The sequence below is a fragment of the Callorhinus ursinus genome, unplaced genomic scaffold, assembly GCF_003265705.2.
Source record: "Callorhinus ursinus isolate GAN/ISIS: 27379988/994484 unplaced genomic scaffold, GSC_fseal_2.0 scaffold24, whole genome shotgun sequence".
NCBI classification, from domain to species: Eukaryota; Metazoa; Chordata; class Mammalia; order Carnivora; family Otariidae; genus Callorhinus; species Callorhinus ursinus.
Window position 1 is genome coordinate 10,643,576 of NW_027397086.1, and position 21,295 is coordinate 10,664,870.

A 21,295-nucleotide genomic window follows, 5' to 3' on the forward strand; every position below is an offset into this window, starting at 1 on the left:
CTTTTTTTTTTTTTTAATTTTTTTATTGTTATGTTAATCACCATATATTACATCATTAGTTTTTGATGCAGTGTTCCATGATTCATTGTTTGTTCATAACACCCAGTGCACCATGCAAAACGTGCCCTCCTCAATACCTATCACCAGGATAACCCATCCCCCCACCCCCCTACCCTCTAGAACCCTCAGTTTTTCAGAGTCCATCATCTCTCATGGTTCGTCTCCCCCTCTGACATACTCCCCTTTTCTTCCTCTCCTGTTATCTTCTTCTTTTCCTTTTTTCTTAAAATATGTTGCGTTATTTGTTTCAGAAGTACAGATCTGTGATTCAACAGTCTTGCACAATTCACAGCGCTCACCGTAGCACATACCCTCCCCAATGTCTATCACCCAGCCACCCCATCCCTCCCACCCCCAACCACTCCAGTAACACTCAGTTTGTTTCCTGAGATTAAGAATTCCTCATATCAGTGAGGTCATGTGATACATGTCTTTCTCTGATTGACTTATTTCACTCAGCATAACACCCTCCAGTTCCATCCACGTCGTTGCAAATTCAAGCCACTTTTCTGTCCCTGCCTCTGTTTCATACAGTGCCTTTTTCTTAGTGTGAAATGTGTGTAAAGCAGATTTCCAAGTTTTTGCCAGCAACCCCAGTGGTTTTTTTTTTGTTTTTTTTTTTTACGACCTAGGGTTTTCTCTGAGTGTCATTAATTTGCCTTTTGCATTTAATATACCATCCCCTGCAGTCCCTAGGACTACTCTGGAAAGTGTGTATCATATACATCGGTTTATCTAAGAAGGTTGTGGGGGGAGATATAAATATATACACATATTTGCTTATAAAAATTTTGTTTAACTGGAAGTATAAACAATAACGAGGAAACAGGCTACTTGTAGGGGTGGGAAGGAAGAGGAGGAAAGGGCAGGAATAGAGGTAGATTTCTCCGAAAAGATCTGGTTTTGTAAATTTGACATTGAAACTGTATAAATGCTTTAAATAATTGAAAATAAATCAAAATGGAAAAAGAGCAATTTCTTAAAGTTGATAGTAAGATGAACAAACCTTACTATATATGTAAGTATGTAGTATTGAAGGCATACCCAACAAAGAGGGAACATTTCAAGACTAAAACACAGTATTTTGACTGTATCCCTAGTAGAAATACTGTAAGGGCATAAAAGGACTGAAAAAAAAAATGTTTTCGGTGATGATACTGTTAATAGTAGTATTGGTACTGATATTTAAAAACTGTTATATTTGTATTGTAGGATAAAACAAATAGCTAATTAGGTTAAGATTTTTACTGCCAGAGAAGAAGTATAAATTTAAAAACAAAGAAGCAAAAATCCTGCCACCCTTGATTTGAAAATGCCAGTATGAACTGTGTTATATTTCTTATTAAAAACATTTACTTTTAGGCCTTAAAAATGTCCACTCCAGTACCAGTGAGCACCTCTACTGCCCAATTGTGGTTTCTAAATACCTTTTCCCACTAACAGGAACCAGGACTCCTTGGAGAAATGGTTTGATTCTAGGTCTGGGGCAGGAAATGTACAATATGAGCTTAGAACATCTTTTCATCCTACGGGAAAAGAGGGGAAAGGGGGAGTAAAACAGATTTACGGCTGTTCTCAAATTATGGTCCCTGGGCCAGCAACATCAGTGTCATCTGGAAACTTGTTGGAAAGGCAAATTGTGGGGCCTCACCCCAGATCTACTGAATCAGAAAGTCTGGGAGTGGGCCCCAGTGGTCTGTTTTTACAAGTCTTCTTAGTAGCCCTGAGAACCACTGGATTGAAAGAAACTTGAGACATATCAACTGCAAAACATGGAGTTTATTTGGATGCCGATGAATTGGACCAGTTGTTCCAAAAAATGAAATTATGATGGGCTCAGGGAAATGTGTCTCCTGACGTACATGGTGATACTAAGCAATTATTATTTGTTAAATAATTTTTTATTTAAATTCAATTAATTAACATATAATGTATTGTTTGTTTCTGGGGTACAGGTCTGTGATTCATCAGTCTTAAATAACACCCAGGACTCATTACATCACGTGCCCTCCCCAGTGTCCACCACCCAGTTACCTCATCCCCCCCACTCCCTCCCCTCCAGCAGCCCTCAGTTTGTTTCCTATGATTAAGAGTCTCTTATGGTTTGTCTCCCTCCCTGGTTTTGTCTTGTTTCATTTTTTCCCTCTCTTCCCCTATGATTTTCTGCCTTGTTTCCTAAATTCCACATATCAGTGAGATCATATGATAATTGTCTTTCACTGATTGACTTATTTCACTTAGCATAATACCCTCTAGTTCCATCCACATCATTGCAAATGGCAAGATTTCCTTTTTTGATGGCTGTGTAATATTCCATGGTATATGTACACCACATCTTCTTTTATTGTTGTTGTTCTAGGTGTGGTGACAATGTTGTTTTTCTTTCTAAAGAATCTTTTTTCTAGAACCATATATGAAATATTTTATGGACATGAAATATGATTGCCTTCTGAGGTTGAGTTTAAAAATACTTTAGTGTGTGGGTGGGTAGGGATGTAGATGAAGCAGGTTTGGCCATTATTTGATAATCGCTGAAGCTGGCAGTTCATTATCCCATTCTTTCTGCTTTTGTGAAGGTTTGAGATTTTTCATTATAAACAAGAAAAAAACAATTAAAAAAGCCAGCTCCGGGAGTCAGGCCCAACACTCGTGAGTCGGCGGGTGGCCTCCTGGGAGGGGCATGGGTCCCAACTCTGAGCTGGGCTCTGTGGCCTGAAGGAAGAGCTGCTATGTTGAGCTCTCCTAGGGGGCAGGCACTCTGCCCTACACGCAGCATCTCCTTTCATCCCTTATGGGAGCCTCCAGAGAGGTCGGTATTATGTTACCGTTTTCCAGACGTGAGAACTGAAATTCCTTGCTTTGTCATCATCACAGCTGGAAGGGACTGAGCTGGGTCTTCTAGCCCTGTTGTTTTTACCATGGCGCATTCATCCTGTAAAAATGAAGATTTTAGTTCAGAGGAATAGCAGACATGCAGAATTAAAATTCCTTGTTTTAAGTTCTGGATAGAAGATGGACAGGATGTTTTGGGAGTGCAGGTGAAAATTTAACCTACCAGTTGGCAAAGGGTCTCACAGCACCAACTCTGTGCCAGGTGCTGGGGGTCAGAAGGAAGAATTGAGTCTTGGGAGAAGAAGCAAACAAATAAATGATCAGTTAAATTCAACATGAAATGGGCAATGACGAGGGAAGGCCTGGATGTAGTGAGTATCCAAAGGAGCAGTAACCAACCTAGACTTCTGCTGGGGAGGAGTCTCAAGGAAGGCTTCCTAGAGGAGGTGTTGCCCAAGCTAACTTTTGAAAGAGGACTAGAGGTTAGCCAGGCAGGGATGAGGGAACCATGGTCCGTCCTCAGGCATCATCCCCTTTGCGTCTCACTCTAGATGGATGGGGCCAGGGATTATCCCAGTTCTACAGCCGTGGAGAATGACTTTGTCCCAGAATGTGTGGTCTAGGAAGCCATGACCTGACACAAATCTTTGTGGGCTCTTAGCGTGAGGAAGAGAATCAGAGAAAACCTGGGGTTTAAATTAGGATCTGTTTTGGAAGAACAGTTGACGTCCTTGTAGCTGACACAGTTGGTTAATCTTGAAAGTAGGTTAAAGCAGGGAATCAAGAGATGATACATACCTTAAACATCGTAGTTTAACTGAAAACAGTTAAATGTACATTCATTTGCCATTCTTTTGATGTAGGGCCAGGACCTTTTCTTTGAATGTAGGTCTGCTGATGAGGATTTCACATCTCCTTTCTTTCGTAAACCACATCCATAATGTATGTCTGTCACTTCCAATTTCTGTATCTTTAAGATGAAGAAAAAATGTAGACACTTGTAAAGCAACTTGAATGTAGAATTCTTCTAGACTACGTTCCTCCCACATCTTTCATAGTTGATTCACCCACACCTAATTTGCCAGAAATGTGGTTTTTAGTGACTTGCCTTTATCAAGTCTTTCCTGAGACATATGTTAGTTTTCACACAACCAATTCTCTCTTTTCATATACACATTTCATGGGTTTACTTAATACTTAATTAAATCCCATAACTGATTACAAGTACAACTGCCATAAACAAGTTTGGGAACAAAGTTAAGTGGGGTCCTTTGTAAGTTGGCAGCCCGATGTCTCCCCTCTGGGGAGCAGAGGTGTTTCCCCGTCACAGAGGGTGGCCTGTGCCAGCACGCCTTATGCGGCGGGGGGGGCAGAGGGGGTGCTGGAGGGGGGAGGTTGATGAGAAAGGAGTGTCCTTAACTCTGTGAACCAGCTCAGCGGAGACTGGTTAAGAGAGCCTGTAGGGTATGCACATTTCACATTAGAGGTCTGGGAACTCTGGCTGCCAATGGGTGGGAAGCCAGAGTTCCCCACACCTCTCAAAGATGAAAGCTCTCCTGAGGATCATACTCTCCTAATCATACTTTTATATTCTCTTTTTAAAATTTATCATTAAAATTTTTTGTTTTAATGAGCATTATAGTTTTTATTGAAAAAAAACACCTCAAACAATTCTGATAAATTTTTAAAAATGAAAAATAAAACTTCCAAATCACATCTCTCAGAGATAAATCACTATGAACATTTTGATGTCTCTTTGTTCATCACATTTTTTAGACATCACATACACGTCTATGGATATAAATCTATGTATTCAATTTTATGAAACAGGAATGCCTGGTATACAATAGCAGTTCTGGGCTCTTTTTGTCACTAATTATGATCTTTCAACATCAATAAATAGAGTTCTACAAGATTTTCTTTTAAGATTTTATTTATTTCTTTGAGAGAGAGAGAGGGGGAGGGAGAGAGCACAAACAGGGGGAGGGGCAGAGGGAGAAGGACAAGCAGATGCCCCGCGGAGCAGGGAGCCCGATGCGGGCCTCGGTCCCAGGACCCCCAAGATCATGACCTGAGCCGAAGACAGCCTCTTAACCGACTGAGCCACCCAGGCGCCCCTACAACATCATTTTTAATAGCTGCAAAATTATGCTATTGTATATGAGTACCGTGATTTACTTACGCAGACTCCTGCTGAAACAAACCAGGTTGTTTATTGGCTCCTACTATGAACAATGCTGAGATGAACATCCAGGAACATAGGTATCTTCTTGTGCTTATGTGCTTCTTGGTGGGGGTACATGCCTAAGTATAGACTTGCTGGATCAAAGGGTTAAGCGCATTTTACGTTTGGTAAATCTTGCCAGGGCGTTCCACCCGGACTGTGCCAACTTGCAGTCCCACTAGTGCTCCCAAGAGTGCTCGCCCCACACCCTGGCCCCACTGGATTTTGCCTGGTTTTGCCAATCCAACCAGCAGAAAATGGCTTCTAGTTTTCATTCAAATATTGCTGTTAGTAAGGTTGAGCATCTTTTTGTGTGTGTTTTAATTCTTACCTATGTGTTAGGATGTTTTGTATTCTTTGTTCATTTTTCCAATTCCTTTTCTTTCGAGACTGGAGAAATGAAGGCAGAGATCACCAAACTACACAAAAAGCTGTTTGAACAAGAAAAGAAGTTGCAAAACTCTGTGAAGCTTTTGCAGCTGAGCAAGCACCAGGAAAAAATCATCTTTGATCAGTGTAAGTAAGCGGTTGGGGGCGGGCCGCTGTGTCTGACCACTTCATGCCTCTGAGGACTAAAAACCCCATCCTGGACACCCACTTGGGATTCCAGATCACCTGTCATCATGCCTCCTATTTATGGGTTTCCTTTCATACTTCGTCCTTTCTGACCTGCGCAGACAAATAAATTCACTTAACAGACCTCAGTGGAGAGGCCACGTGCTGCCAGCGACTGTCATCTCTTTGAGGAGACAGGTGCATGGTGTGTGCTTTGATAGGAACGTGTGTGGGGTAGGGCCTTAGGCAGCACCGAGAGGGGAGTGGGGAGGGCGTCATTCTGTCCTGGAACGTCGGCTTCTTGGACACACAGACAGCTAAGCTGAGTCTGCAGGAAGGAGCAGGTGTGGGTCAGATGGAAAGGGGGCAGCGTGGACAAAGGCGGAGTGGTAAGAAAGAAGGTTTTGGATGTGCGAAGCCTGCGCCAGTTCACGTGGCTGGAGTAAGACTGCAAGTGGCCGGTTGAGGCTGGAAGGGTCTCTGGGACTGGGACTGCGTCGTGAGAGGCCTCAGGGCGCGGACCCCGGGCAGGTCTCCTGCAGGGCAGGGCGCGGACTCCGGGCAGGTCTCCTGCAGGGCAGGGCGCGGACTCCGGGCAGGTCTCCTGCAGGGCAGGGCGCGGACTCCGGGCAGGTCTCCTGCAGGGCAGGGCGCGGACCCCGGGCAGGTCTCCTGCAGGGCAGGGCGTGGACCCGTTGCTGCGTGTGCGGGAAAGGCTTGCTGGTGACTGCTGCCCTGGTCCAGGCAGGCCAGAAGGAGGGCCTCGACCGGGCCATGAAGATCCAGGGGGAGGGGGTGGTTTTGAGAACTACTTCTCAGGGCAGATATAGAAACTCAGGCTGAATAGCATTTGTAACGTCACTGCTTGTCCTGATCCAGGAGCTTCGGAGATGGTGGGGAACAGCTCCCTGTCCCCAGGAGAACCCCACAGCACGGGTGCACCGCCGAGTTTCTGCCGGTGCCTGTGGGCATCACAGCCCTGGCCCAGCCTCGCTGTCTGCCTGTCCTTGTCCCTGTTCTGGGAGGGCTGCTGACCGGTGCTTTCCTCTGGAGCCACCCACCCGCTCCGTGCCGTACTCTTCTCCAAGGCCAGCGTCGCTGGGGCATTTCTGAGAAGCACAGAACATAGATTGTTGTCGGGTAGGAGTTCTTAGCTACCCCCCAAGGAGCCTTCTGAAACAAGACTCCGTGAGACTGGCAGAGTTGGAAGTGCGGAAGAAAGATGCTCAGTCGTGGGGCAGGTGCTAACTTTGTGCCAGGCTCTGGGCACAGGTGAACGAGACAGTTCCTGCCAGCAGAGAGCTTTGGCTTAATGGGGCAGAAGCAAAAGTTAGCTGCAGGGCAGTGTGTCCCCAGCGGCCTCAGGTGGTTCAGGGCTCTGGACTGATGGGGTCTTGAGGGATGCGTAGGAGTTAGAGAAGGGGTAGGGACAGGATTATGGCAGGTGGCCTCAAGGGTGGGAACTCAGTATTCAGGAACATACTTAGGATATGCCAAGGGATTTGCTCTGAGGGACAAAGCGAAAGAGCTGAGTAGGGGCCGGGTCCCAAGGGGCCTGTGGACGGACTCAAGAATGAGTGGCAGGAGTCAATGTGGTCCATGGAGTCTTAGAAGGTCCTTGTGGCTGAGCAGTGGGCGGGGGGGCGGTGGGCAGGAGGCAGAGAGACCTCTTTGGGGGCTATGGCGGTCCCCCTGATGACAGCAGGGAGGCCTGGCAGGGCTGCGGCAGGGCCATGGAGGGGAGGGGATGGTTTTGGCAGATTGTCAGGAGGCAGCCCTGGCCGAGTGGTGGCTGTCGCAGGGTTCTGGCCTGGGCTTCCCCTCACACATAGAGTAAAAGCACAGTGCCAGTCGTGGTCATGTGTGAGGCAGCTGTGGAGCACTTGGGTAAGACCCCCGGGGCAGCAGGGGGTGGGAGGTGGCGATTTTGCGCAGCCCCCTGTCCAGGGACGGTAGGACTCTGCCGTGGCATCTCTCCGTGGCAGTCCCGAACAGTCACAGGGCTCATGAAATTCACCCCACTTGCTGGTGAGGAGATTTTGGAAGTGGGCAGTAGGTTCAGATGGGCAAGTTACTATGGTCGATCCAGCCCCTGAGCCCCACGTCAGTGATCCTGGAGTCATTACTGAGCACGGTTCCGATTTCCGCACCCCTGTGTGACCTGGAATAAATGACTTTAACTCCTTGAGCTTCTAATTCCTCATCTCTAACCAGAGACAGTAATTCCAAAGGACTCGGGTTGGCCAGACAGGCCTGGGCTCTAATCACAACTTAGTAAGGAGTGTCTCTGTTTTCTTATCTGTAAAATGGGATGGTGATGATACCTCAACTTTATTGTACTTTTTTCAGGAACAGAGCACATGCTCAACAAACGCTAGTTCTCTGCCTCCTTTTTCCCATGAGTTCAGACTGGATTCTATGAGTACAGGTGGCAGACCATTAATAGGAAAACCACAGATGTCTCATACCACTGCGCCCGCTGAAGCGGTGTCACCGATCTCTATGTCTGCAGGGCTCGGCTCAGAGCCGGGTGAGGGGTTTCCCAAGGTGGCCCAGCTGGTGGCCAACCCTGGCCTGTGGTGCCTCCGGTTCCAGGCTGTGGAACTAGCTCCTCCCAGTGAGTCAGGTCCTTGGAGAGTCCCCGAACCTGCCAGCCTCCGTCTGCTCCTGGCTCTGAAGGACGAAGCAGAAGTCGGTGTAGTGTCCCCTCCTCTGCCCCCCCCCGCCCCCCATGGTGACCAGGGAGAGCGAGGGCCCGGGCTGTTCTTGACTAAGCTGAATACCTCGTCTGCTCCCAGAGTCTGCAGGGGAAAGGAGGGAAAGCTGTCAGGGGGAGACCCAAGGGCCCCTGCCATTTCCTTGTCACGTGACCTGGAACCACGGCCTCACCTCCAGCCTCTGACCTAGGGATGCCGCCCAGACAGGCTTGGGGGTATTCACTAAGGTCACAATCGGCAAGCTGCCTGTCACGAGCTAGACACCGAAGCTGGTGGCTTCCTTGTCAGCCCTCTGCTGAGGTGGGAAGAACCCTGCGTGAAGTTGGACAGTCCTGGGTTCAAGTTATGCCTCAGCACTGGGCAAGCCCGGATTTGGGACGAGCTTGTTACTACTGTGTCTCTCGGGCTTCTCCTGGCAGCAGGGATTTTCGGGCTCTGGGAGGTGAGCAGTACTGTCCAGACGTGAGGCCCTTTCACACTTGGGGCAGGTGAGCCCTCGTTCTTCATTGGAGTCTTGTGCTTTTGGTACTTCTGGTGCCCTTTCAGTATGATTTTAAACCTCTACACCTGGGGTACCTAATCTTTTCTGGGTCACAGGCCCTTTGGCAAGTCTCAGGAGGAGTAGGAGTTCTTTCCAGAAGAACGCATCCACCCAGATACACGCAAAGATTTGCACATAGTTTCCAGGGATTTAGGACCCCTCCTAAAGCATAACCCTGGACCCAGGTGCAGAGCTCCTGCCCCTGTGGCATGGGGGTGGAGGGCACAGAGAGACAGTGGGCACCTCTGAAATCGAGTTTGGCCAGTTAAAAACAGCCCACACTGGCTGTCTCCCCGCCCTCCACCCCCCCGGGTATCACAGATTGCAAACAGACTTTGTTACTTCGATGGAAATATTTTGTGAGGCAAGAAATAAATATTTTCCCAAGGCCACCACATGGCTCCTCTTCTGAAGGAGGCATTGGGGAGTTGGGCCGTGTGTGCATTGATAGGAAGTCTGTTTCATCCTTGGGCACCATTGGCCAAAGGCCCAGTTCCAGAAGCCTTGACTCTGTCTTCCCCAGGGAGTAAGCGGATTTCATGATCCTCACCGAGGCATGTTTAGAACGGACCCCTGATCGGGCCAGAAATCTCTTCAGTGGTGGCATTCCCACCGCTGCTGGTGTTTGTGTTGGACAAGAAAAGGATTCAGGGAGGAAGCGGCCTCACTCAACAGTTGCTGCCCTGAAAGGCCGGCACCCTGCTTCCTCCCAGGGCTTCTGATTGACTGAGCATCTGCCCTGCACACAGCTTAGAGCATCTGATCAGTGGGGCCTCTGGAATCGTCCCATCCAGGGAATCATGTCGGGTTCTCTTCCCAGCCAAGGACATCTAAGGAGAAAAAAATGCCCAGAGTTCATGCTTTGCCCCAATTGATTTGAACGCCTGCTCTGAGGGTAAAAATTGACTTTGCAGAACTGCCTGTGACCCTTGCCTTGGGCCTTGGCACGTGGGCTTGCTTGGGGTTGGGCACACCCCCATCCCAGAGCTGTGCCTCAGGAGGGCCTAGGAGACCAAAGTGTGTGGGTGCTAGTCAGGCACAGGCCTCTCCCCTGCCCTGCACCATTGCCCTTCGGACCCATAGAGGTGAGCCTTAGGGGTGCCTGGGCATCCGCGGGCTTTGCTGAGCCTGAAACATGGGCTGGTATCGCTGTGAGGTTGTGGCTTAGCATGACCTCGAAGAGGTGACTCTGGTCCACCATGGATTCTTTGATCTTGGGGTGTGTGATGGGCAGCTGGAGCCTTCCACACCTCTCTCGGGTCTGGATGCTTCTGGCTTGTCCACATGTCTGCCTGACCCATTTGGGCTTCAGGGGGCGCTTCCTCCCGGCAGCCGGCTTTTACACTGTCTCCCCCAGTGTCTGTGTCTAACGATCCCATTCTTTCTTTCTTCTCAGTGGTCGTAACCCACAAAATCCTTCGGAAGGCCAGAGGAAACCTGGAGGTAATGCCCCTTCGAGTTCTGTTATTGGAAGCCCATTTGGGGCATGGGGAATGGGCGCAGGGCAGGAAGTGACTTCTTTTGAAAAATGAAGCTGGAGGTGAAAGCAAGACGCACGTCTTCCACAAACAATTGCATTTTTCCACCAACAGCACATAAAAAATTTCGTTTTATTATGGCATGGTTTCAGGGCTTGTTCTAATTATTACACTTGTTGGCTATTTTTCCGAGTGAGAAATACAGCAAACAGTGCCTGTTGCATAGTAGGCATTGGATAAACATCTCTAGAATGAATGACTACAATAGGATCTCATCTTCACTGGGTTCTGTAAATATTTACTGAGTAAACAGTGTGTGCCTGAAAGTAGTTTCAGCGTAACAATTTCGCCTACTTCGGAAGCCCTCCATGGGACCTAAAATTCTCCTTTTCTCCCTCCCTTTTCCTAGCTTAGGCCCGGGGGTGCCCATCCAGGAACATCCAGTCCCAGCCGACCAGGCTCCTGAGGAGAATCTTCCAGCCAATAAAGCTTGTGGTTCCCACTGAGCTCCCGCTGTGGCTTTGTCACAAGTGTGATTTTGATTTATTGAGGGAAGAAAAGGACTGTCTGGCTGAAAGAAATCTGCTTTCCCCTTTATGTCTTCTCTCCTAAAGTCGGTTTAAGGGTTGTCGTCAGACAGCGTTTGGGTGCCCGGCAGTGAGGCTTCTAACAGGCCCCAAGCTCTCGGGCGCTCGGGCGCTGTGGCGTCATTGCTGAACACACGGCGGCCTTCGTGGCCACCTTAGATTTGCTTCGTGCTCAGCCAGCTCTGCGGTGGGAGGCTCCTCACTGAACGATTCATGTCAACTTGGTGATTCAGTTACTTCGTGCGGAGCCTGGAAGCCCAGGTCCTGAACTCCACAGCGGGACAGGCCAGGGTCTCGGGGGTGGGACGGCCCTCGGATACCTCCCAAGGTCTCTGCTAAGGTCACTCAGGTTGTCCAGAGAGGAATGACAACGTGAGGTGTGGCCGGGCCCTGGTGCCTGCATCTGGCCTGCGCTGGGCAATGTGTGGTCACATCCCGGAGCCATCCCCTGAGGGGTGCCGTTCCCAGGGAGGAGAGGTCCGAGTGAGGCCCAGAGCGGGGACTTGTCATGCAGTGTCCCCAAGATGATGGTGCTCTTTCCATTCCACTGTCCCATAACACTGCCTGGTGGGTTGCTACACCCTTGTCATTGACTTTTGTGTTTAATCATCCTCTGTCTTTGTCCTGAGCTTCCTGATGGCTGAGAAGTCAACGGGGTAGGGCTCAGCCCCCTTTGCAGAAGCCCACAGTACCCCCACAGAGGCACTGGCAGACCGGGCCCCTCCAGCCCTGCTCTGGCAGGATGCTCTCTGCTCAGCTCTGCTCCTTCTGCCTCATGGCCCCACGCCCACCTCAGTGCCAGGGAGCAGGCGTCCGCTGAGCAGCCCATCATCGGGGAGCACAGCGAATCCTGACTCCACTTCCCTCTGTGCCCATGCCAGCCATCATTCTGGGGACTTCAGCGTCTGTGTGGGGGACACTTCAGTTTGCTCTTCCTCTGCAATCACTCATTCTGACACTTTGCCCTTGAACCATCGCCTCCTCTCCGTCAGCTTGCTTGCTCCTTGTCCCCTCCTCTGCTTTGACCTCTTGGAGGTCCTAGTCTCTGGTCCCTTTGCCTCTTTCCCTACCCCTGGGCTTCTTGTCTTTTGTTCCTCTCCCGCCAGGTTTCTCGAATCTTGCCTCCCACACCTGAATCCCTTTTCTGCCCTGTAGCAGCCGAGGTATGTCGAGAGAGCACCATCTGCCCCAGGGTGCTGCCCCGCCTGAAACAGTTTGACCCTCGGCTCCAAGCCCAAGTCCCTAACAAGGGGTACCGGGCCCTGTTCTGGCCGGTGTGACTTGTCCAAGGCCCCGATCCCTCTTGTCCTGCCAAACTCCACGCCGTATTCTCGCTGCTGCCCCGCAGCTCCGCGGACACAAGGATGGTTTGAGGTGACTGGGAGCCAGAGGCACCGGGAGTGGGGGGCAGGCCTCTCCTGCCGGGCTCTCTGCCTCTTGGCCTTGGCCTTGGTTTCCCAGGAAGTGCGGGGCTGGGGCAGGGGCTCAGTGGGGACTTGCTCTGCTTGGGTTCCTGTCATCTGAGCTTTCTTCCTGAGAAATATTTGCACCGATGTACCTTATTTTAATACATGCCAGTGTGTGAAAACTCTGGTATCTGCATAAAATAACGCGGCAGCCCCTTTTTCGAGAAGTTGTGCGAATGGATTCCTCCGTGGAAGCTCCCATCTGCACATGAGGTGGCTCAGCGTGCTCCCGCGGAGGCAGCAGGAGGCTTGGCGCCTCGTCCCAGGTGGCGTGCTTCCCTTACCAGTCTCTCTGCCCCTGAAATGGCAGTCCCCTCCACCCCGCCCAGTCCCAGTTATAGTCGTGAGCCTCAAACTTTGGAACTCGCGGAATAGGACCTTTTCCAAAAATCCATGAGTCTTCAGTGTTTCTCGGTGGCTGGCCTCAAGCAGATGTTTGAAGCACTGCTTTACGTTCACGTGGCTGATGTGCACAAATGCGCACAAGCGTGTAGGGTGTGTGTGTGTGTGTGTGTGTGTGTGTCCATGTCTTTGTGTGTGATGGAGTCAGTTGTACAGTGAGTGCTTAGAGCCCAGGCTAGGTTTGGAAGTCGGAGCTGGGTTCAGCTGAAACGGCAGCGGAAGTGGTACATACATTGTCCAGCACACGGTTACCGCCCAGCCTGTGGGCGCTGAACTTGGTCATTGGCAAGGGCATGAGCTGGAAGGGTGGAGGTGATCCACCTTGGATTCTGCTACATCCCAGGTCCATCTGGTTGGTAAGCCCAGGCATGCCTGAGAGCAGGGCCCACAGAGGAGGGGGCTCTGGGAATCCGGCTGGCCATTCGCTTAGTCACCCACAACTGTCCACGAACACGGTAACCCAAAGCAAAGTAGATTCTTGCTGCCCCATTTAGACTCGTAAAATGTTCCCAACCTTGGGCTAGTGGAGGCCCTCCTTCCTCTGGGGGATACAGGAGTAGCCTGGTTTGTTTGGGCTGGATCCAGGCCAAGAACAAACTGGAATAAGGACAATTTGGACCTCGGAGAAAGCTCCCTTGTCCCTGGTGAGTTAATTTTACCAGCAGCTGAATTCAGGAGGATGTGTCAGTTTCCCCAGCAGTGTAATTAATCACCACGTGAGCTGAGGAGCTGCACCTGAGAGCAGTAGCTGCAAGGGCTAAATATACAGAGAGGGAGCCGGAGGGGGGCCACAGGGTCTGCAGCTCACCTGGGAGTCTCCTGCGCGCCCCGCCCTGGCCCACCTGTCCACCTCCCTCCCGGGCTGGTGCCTGCCTTCACAGCAGTGGCTGTGCCCTGCCGGGTCTCGTTAATCTGCAACCACCCTGCACATTGCCCAAATGAGAAGACGGGGGGAGAGTCCCCTTTAGTAAGAGCGGGAGCCAGGATTGGGGCCTGAGTCTGTCAAAACCCGTTCTCTGTCCTCTCCTCTGGATTATCCTGTCTCCCCAGAATGCTGTCTATTCAAAAAACTGCGGCCCTTCCTTACAAACCAAAGTATTCTCACTATCTTTTCCAATAACACGTCTCTGGGGGACTGGCCCCGGAGACCCACAATTGAATTCCTCGACACAGCAGCCCCGAGAACCACTTGTAAAGGGGCTGGGCATGGAGGGAAGAATGATCTTGTTAATAAGCTCTCAGCATTACGGAGGCAGACCTGCCTGGGGGCTGCTGACCCTGCCAAATTGCCTCTTCAATCTTGGCCGTATTTTAAGTCTAACTCAAAAATTCAATTATCAGAATTACTCATCCCGTCTTCTGAGAAGCCCAGGACTCTGCCTTAGGGGCCAGACGTGTGTACCTCTTGCCACAGATGAAGCCTTCCCAACTCTGTTGGCGCCAGGTGGGCGGGGTATGGGCAGATCCAGAGACCCAGGATCTCGTCCTGGCCCTCAGGGGCTCCTCGTAGTACTCGGCCTCCGTTTCCTCATCTGCAAGATGATGATGCAGAAAGATAAAGACAGATAATAGCTAACCGTAAGTCCCAGACATTGGCCAAATCCCTGGGGTTTGCTTGTTCTTTATCTCAGCGAAGATTCATGCTGGAGTCACCCTTGACACCTCCTCCTTCCTCACCCTCCGCATTCCCTCCACGGTCATGACCACGCTGTCTACTTTCTCTCCATTTATCTTCATCACCATCTTGGTCCAGGTGACCATCATCTCTCACCTGGATCACTTGCTGGCTTCCCAGCTGGACTCCCCACATCCAGCCCTACCCTCTCCAATGTCCCCATATCCCAGCTAGAGGCATTCTTTAAAATGCAAAGCTGATCATATTATCTCCATTTAGAATGTTGAATGCTTCCCACTGCACTTAGCATGACCTGTAGGCCCTTGGTGGACTGAGTCCTGTCCAGTCCTCATTCCCCTCCATGTGCTCACCCTCTCAGCTCCCCATGCTGCAGCCTCATAGGGCTTCCCTCTCTCCAGCCACAGGGCCTTTGCACATGTTCCCACCTGCGTAGCACGCTTCCATCAGCTTCCCTGGCTTCTCTTGTCTCTCTGGCCAGTTGGCCCCTACTCATGCCTCAGAGCCTCATCAGGGAATCCTTCCCCACCAGGAAGACTGTTAGACACTGTCAGCGTGGTTCCCCATCACAGGCACATGGCCACTGTTGTGACTGGATTGTGTGAGTGTCATTTTTTGGGTTATGCCTCCCCCCGTCGATAGCTAGAAGGTCCGTGAGGGCACAGACCGGCGTGATTGGCTCCCCGCTCTGGCCCTAGTGTCAATCCCAGGGCAGCCGATATATTCACTCAGCAAACATTCCCAGGGCTTCTCCAGTGTCCTTTTGGAAGAAACCAGTCTGGAGGGGAGAACAGACAAGAATGCCAATAGGAAAGACTTGTTCACGGGGGCCTGTGGGCCGGGCAGTCTTCATAACAGTATCACATGCAATCATGTGACAGCCCTGTGGGGGAGATGCTGCTTTTTCCAGAAGAGAACCTGGGTCACAGAGCGGCCCGCGCGAGGTCACGTGGCCCAGGGTCCGTGCAGCTGGATTCAAATGCAGGCCAGCAGGCCGGGGAGCTCAGCGCCCCCCCGCCCCGCCACCTTAGCCACCGTGCTGCGTGTGAGCATGCTGAGCATGGTAAGTGCCAAGATGGCCCGGGGTGGCCCCGGAGTGATCCACACTGGCAGCGTCCAGAAGGCTCCTGCCACCAGATCCGAAGTCCAGCTCTATTCCTGGCTTGGTCTTCGTCTCTCCATCCTTAGCAGGCGACAGGGATTGGGAGCCGCCTCTCGCTCACCCCTCTTGGACTTCTGTCCTCCTGCCCTTCCAGCTCTGTCCGTCTGACCCCAACCCTGGGGAGGCCGCTGCCCTGCCCCCGCCCAGAGGGCCGCACTGGGCAAGGTGGGCCCCTCTCCTACCTGGTCATCACCTTAACCTTAGTACATACACAGTGGCAACCGAGCACCTTCCCACACTCGCCTCTCCCGCCATAATCACGTCCTTGTTAACAGGCGTTCACAGGAGGGCTTAATTACAGGTTTTCAGGCTTGGAAAGACCCTCTATTTCTATTAACGCCGCTTTCTTCTGCCAAACAGAACAACGTGTGGCTCTGGCTCGTTGATGGCAGATGGCGGGGGCGGGGGGGGGAGGGACAGAGAGCAGCCTGCCCTGGTTCTCCAACGTGACCGTGGGCTCCGGGGTCTCGGACGCGGGGAGACCAGCTGACAAGGCTCGGTGGTGATGGAAGCCGCTGGCCGCCGGCCCACCCGCAACATATGTGTGACTCCTGAGCGCCCGGGGAGGTGGGAGACGCTCACCTTCTAGCACACGATTAACTCTGGGAGGTAGTGATAAGTGACAAGAGGACGGGCGCCCGGGAAAGAGGCTCTCCACAGGCCTCGGAGGTGGGCCGGGAGGGGGCCCTGCGGTGCTGGGGGTTTGTGAGGTGGGCAGGTGGGGAGGGGGGGTCCTAGGCAGAGCAAACAGCTTGGCAAAGGCGTGTGCGTGGTCTGCTGGCCTGGCCGGAGCTTGGGATCCAGTCAGCGACGGGGAGGACAGGCTGGAGGTGGGCAGGCTTCCTTGGGAGAGGGTGTCGTGCACTGAGGAGGCGCAGAGAGGTCTCTATTTGGGGGAGGGTGGAGCCAGCCATGGAGAGGGACGGCCGGGGGGCCGGGGGGCCAGATGGGGGGCAGGCTGCGGAGCACGTCCAGGCCAGAGTGTGCTCACTTGGGCAAGGCCGGGCACGGGGAGGTGGGGTGGATTTGAGCCACTTAGGGGGACCCGGGGACCGGTGCGTTGGCTGAGTGGGGCTGTGTGTGCGGACACGCGGGTGAGGGTCGGGTGGGTCAGGGCCGCCGGGTCTTGCTGAGGCCGTGGTGCGGCCTCGTTCATGGAGAAGGGACAGCCAAGGGTGTTGATGCCGACTTCGTCCTGCAAAGAAGACAGGGTGTTACAGGTGGGGGAGGGGAAAGACTCCAGGTCGGGGGCGGGGGAGCAGCCTGTGCAAAGGCACGGAGGCCACCAGGGTTCCCTGGTGGTGAAGTGCAGTCAGGGTGCCAAGCGTGAAGTTGGATACAGGGTTCTCAGGATTAGGGCCCAGTTTTGGCATTGGGAACCAGTGGCGCCTGAAGGAGAAAGCCGGAGAAGAGGGGAGGGGGGGAGAGAAAGGCTGGAGGTGAGGACCCGGAGCAGCTCCGTGGCAGGTGGGCCTGGCCTGCGGACACACGACCCTGCTCTCTTCTCGCTGCTGCTGTAGGAAGGCTGGTGGCTGGGGCAGAAGGGGGACAGCGGCCTGAGGTGGCCTCCTGGGGACCTGCTGGGACTCCTGTTTGGTCTGCCAACTCTGGGTCCCGCCCCGGAGTGACCTGGTGCCCTGGCTGTGGGCCACCAGGATGGTGTCCAGGCAGCTTCGCAGAAACAGCCTGTTTTGGCTCCATGGCCCCCTGGCTGCCTGACCTCGGGGCGGGGATCTTGAGCTCTCCCAGCCTCGGTTTCTCCTCTCTGAGATGAGGGTAATAAGCCATCCTTTCTCCTCCTCCCTCGGGAATTTCCTGTCCCCCAACCCCCTGCTGCTTCCAGTCTCTGCAGGGCTGTCCTTGACCTCTCTCTGCCTCTTCGCAGCCCAGCCGAGTCCGCCCTGCTTCCCCCTTAACCTCTCTGCTCTGCCCTCTCCTCTCCATCCCTCCTCTTCCTCCTTACGGGCCAGGGTGAGGGCTGCAGCCTCCCTGTGGGCCTCCCTGCCTCCTGCATCCGTCCGGTCTCTGCGGACAAGGCAGGGTGAGCTTATCAGCCAGGAGCCCGAAGGTTGCACACCTCCCAAGACCGAGTGCCCGTTCATCCGTGGCACGCAGGCCCTACCCAGTCTGACCCCGGCCTTCAGCTCCCATCTCTCTGGGCTCCTCACTGGTGGGAACTCTGCTCCCACCCAGGGGGGCCCATCCCGCCACACCCCTCCAGGGCCCCCAAGGCACCCGTTCCCCTGCTGTGCCAGGCTCTGTGTGTGTCTCCTGGTCTGAAGTGTCTCCTGGTCTCCCACCCCCTCAGCCTGACTCCACGCATCAGCCCCCAACCTTTAAGCCTCAGTTTATCCCCCTAGAAAATGGGCATGATCTTATTTGTCGCCTTGTAACTAGAGACAGACTTAGGGTTTTAACGGACTTATGAGCAGCTAAGTTAACGGACTGTCCAAAGAAAGGGCCTCCAATGCTAAGGTTCTTTTGGCTGCATGAGTAGAGAGAGAGTCCAGACAAGAGAGGTGAATAGCCTTGTTCTGTCTGTGACCTGTCATAATGCGTGGTGAGCCTTGTGATCGTTTCCTGTACTTCGCTTTAGGAGGGATATTGACAAGGGGGATTCCATCACTGAACCTTCCACCCGGCCTCACTGAATGTGTTTTTCATTCATCAAACATGCATATGCCAAACACTACACAACACATCGTCACATTTGATCCTATAAACCATCATGTCCTTTATATAGGTGAAGAGGAACTCACAGCCTGTTTGGTACTGTAGTAAGAAAATAATGCCTGCAGTAGACAGAGCATTGTCCCCCGGAGATGCCCATTCTCAGATCCCTGGAACTTGTGAATATTTACATTGCGTGGCAAAAGGAAATTTACAGATGTGCTTACTGTGAAAGACCTTGAGAGGGGGAGATCATCCTGGATTATCCAGGTGGGACACTAATTACACTAGTCCTGAAAAGAGGAGAATCTCTCCCATCAGTGGTCCGAGAGGGCTGTAACAACAGAAAAACGGTCAGGCTTTGAGGGTAGAGGAAGGGGCCACAAGTCAAGGATGCGGATGGCCTGGGAAGCCGGAAAAGGCAAGGAAAACAGATTCTTCCCTAGAAACTCCAGAAAAGAACACAGTCCTGCCAACTCCCTGATTTTAGCTTTGCGAGGCCCGTGTCAGACTTCTGACCTGCAGAAGAACTGCAGAATAAATTTGTGTTGTTTGAAGCTCCCAAGTGTGTGGTGATTTGTGATGGCTGCAATAGAAATCTATTATAATGCCTGAGATCGTCGATATAAACATGATTGTATGAATCCAGAGACCGGAAGCCACGTGTCTATAGCAGCGTAGAGTAAATTCCTAATGACAGGGCCCATCAGATAGGTAGTCTGGGGTTAGTGAGCTCCCCGCCCCCAGAGGTATGTTTGCAGGAGTGCAGTTGAAGATGTGGAGGGGATTCCTGTCTAGATGGGCAGGCAGGTGCCCCCTCTGAAGAACATCCAGAGATCAGAGTCAGAAGCCAAGTGGGCCCAGGTGAGAGGAGATTAGGGTTCTCTCTGCTGGCTCTATGTCACCCGTCTCCATGCGCAGCGTCCTCCCCTTAGGCGGGTTATTATGTATGGTTACAGGACTCCATTACTTCAGAATGCTTCTATGTAATGCGTTGAAGGAATTATTGAAATGTGTAATTACAGTGTGCATTGTAATATAAAACAAGTCTATTAGATTCATTTGATGGAACCGTGCTCCATAATGTCTATTCTAATGTAAAAGAGTCTGCCATGACAGTGTTATATTGTGTGATGCTAACTGTCCGTCTGCAGACGCCGTCACCCGCTCCTCACCCAGTTCCCACGCTTCCTCACGACGTTCCTGCTGCAGGGCACCCTGAGCACCTGAGCTTCTGAGTTGGGAGGGCACTTCGGGGTCACTTGGTCCACCCCCCCATCCGATAGCTGGGGAGTGTGAAGCCAGGAGCCCAAGTCCTGGGACTGGCTAGCTGGCGTCCCCCAAGTCTTAGTCATCGCTGAGAGCTGCAATCTAGCCAATTGTCACGAAAAATCTCATGTGGAAGCCCGGTAGACCAGGCACCCAGAAGGGGTCCTGACCACTAGCCAGCCCACCACACCTCCAACTCCTCTCTGAGGCCCCTCCACAGAATACTGGGTCTCCGAGGGGCCCCCTTTGCAGACCAGTGGCCTGATGCTTTATTCATCCGGGTGGAAAGTGCTTGCCCAAGGTCGTACCCCAAGTTGGGGCCAGAGCTGGGACTCAGAGCCCTCTCCAGCCTAGCTGCATGGGGGTCCTGGAGGCTTTTCCATTGCCCAGTGGGGGTTCCTAGCCCTCGAGTGAGTGTGGTGGCTCTGTGGTGTCCCTCGTTTGAACAGGTGCCCCAGGGACCCTGGGTGGCCCAGTGAGTTAGAAGGGCTTCCTCCCTGGACCTCGCTGGCCCGTCCTGATCCAAGCCTGGCGACCTGGGCTGCTGTCACCCTTGCACGGATATTTAGGGCTCCCACCAGGTGGCGGGCACTGTTCTGGGCCCTGGAGACGCATCCCTGGACCCTGGCCTCGATTCTAGCAGCACCGGAGCAGAACGGAGGAGGGAAGGATCTCCTCTCTTAGGAGTGAAGGTGCTTCGGCCCCCAGGACAGAGGAGCAGAGCAGGAGGAGGTGAGGTAAGCGTGTAGGGGACAGCTGCGGGAGCAACACCGGGAGGCAGGAGGGAGCCAGGAGCCTGGGGGCAGGGAGGCCAGTGAGTCGGGGGACAAAGGCTCAGAGCTTACCAGGGCCCTCGGAGGGTCCGTGTGACTCTGAGGAACATGGGCGGACGCTGGGGGAGCGGGGTCACGTCTGGAGCTGAGGAGGGGTGGCCTGCTGGATTCTGGGAGCATCGCTCTGGTTCCTGAGCCAGGAGGCATGGGCATATCCAGGTGAGGAGCTGCTACCTCCCTCTCCCGCCTCCAGCCAGCCATCTGGTGTCCCCGTGGCCGGGGTGTGGCCACCCAGGAAGAAGGCTGGAGAAAAGAGGGAACCCCCGTTTAAGATTTTTTAAGTATATTTTCTCACTGTTAATCTCTCAGCGAACAGTTGTGTAAATTAAGCTTCATCTCCTTTTCTTTTATACTTGAAGGAACTTTTCAGAGAGGTGAAGACAACTGCCCGAGCTCACAGAGAGGGTCAGGGGGAGCCAGGGCTCAAGCGGGCTCCTCGTCCTGCCTCTCGCCAAAGGGGGAGCCCCTCGGACGGTCCCCCTCAGGCCACTTGGGTTCTAGCAGTGACAGAACAGGAGTCCCGGGCAAGGCACTGTGTTATAATGTGATCTGGGAAGAATCACACTCAGTCACATTGTTCCCTGGGGGCACCTGCCTTCCCTTTGGCGCCACCAGGAGAGTCTCTCCCGCTCCCAGGAGACCGGGGGCAGAGAAAGGCGCCTTTCAAAGGCATGCAGGGGCCGCAGATGTTGCTCAGCCATCCTGATTCCTCCATTGTCTGGATCTGTGCAGTAGCATGTTGGGAACAGAGAAAGCAAAAATGCTGCCCTCCCAGTTCCTTGGTGGTTTGCCTTGTGGTTGGGCTCCAAAGCTCCCCCCGCTTAGGCTGGGGTCTCATGGTCCCTCCACCTTCTGCCTGCAGCCTT

General features: G+C 52.7%; 1 protein-coding gene across 5 annotated transcripts in view; it reads left to right on the plus strand.

The window, feature by feature from the left end:
- The window catches only part of CDK5RAP2 (CDK5 regulatory subunit associated protein 2), a 175,551-nt gene extending 164,638 nt beyond the window's left edge, over positions 1 to 10,913 (plus strand). For all 5 annotated transcript variants that reach the window (XM_073905824.1, XM_073905826.1, XM_073905827.1 and 2 more), the window contains 3 exons: positions 5,506 to 5,632; positions 10,326 to 10,372; positions 10,817 to 10,913. In XM_073905824.1, the coding sequence (XP_073761925.1) occupies positions 5,506 to 5,632; positions 10,326 to 10,372; positions 10,817 to 10,873 (231 nt within the window). In that variant the 3' untranslated portion in view covers positions 10,874 to 10,913. The remainder of the gene's footprint in view (positions 1 to 5,505; positions 5,633 to 10,325; positions 10,373 to 10,816) is intronic.
- Positions 10,914 to 21,295: the final 10,382 nt, after the last annotated feature.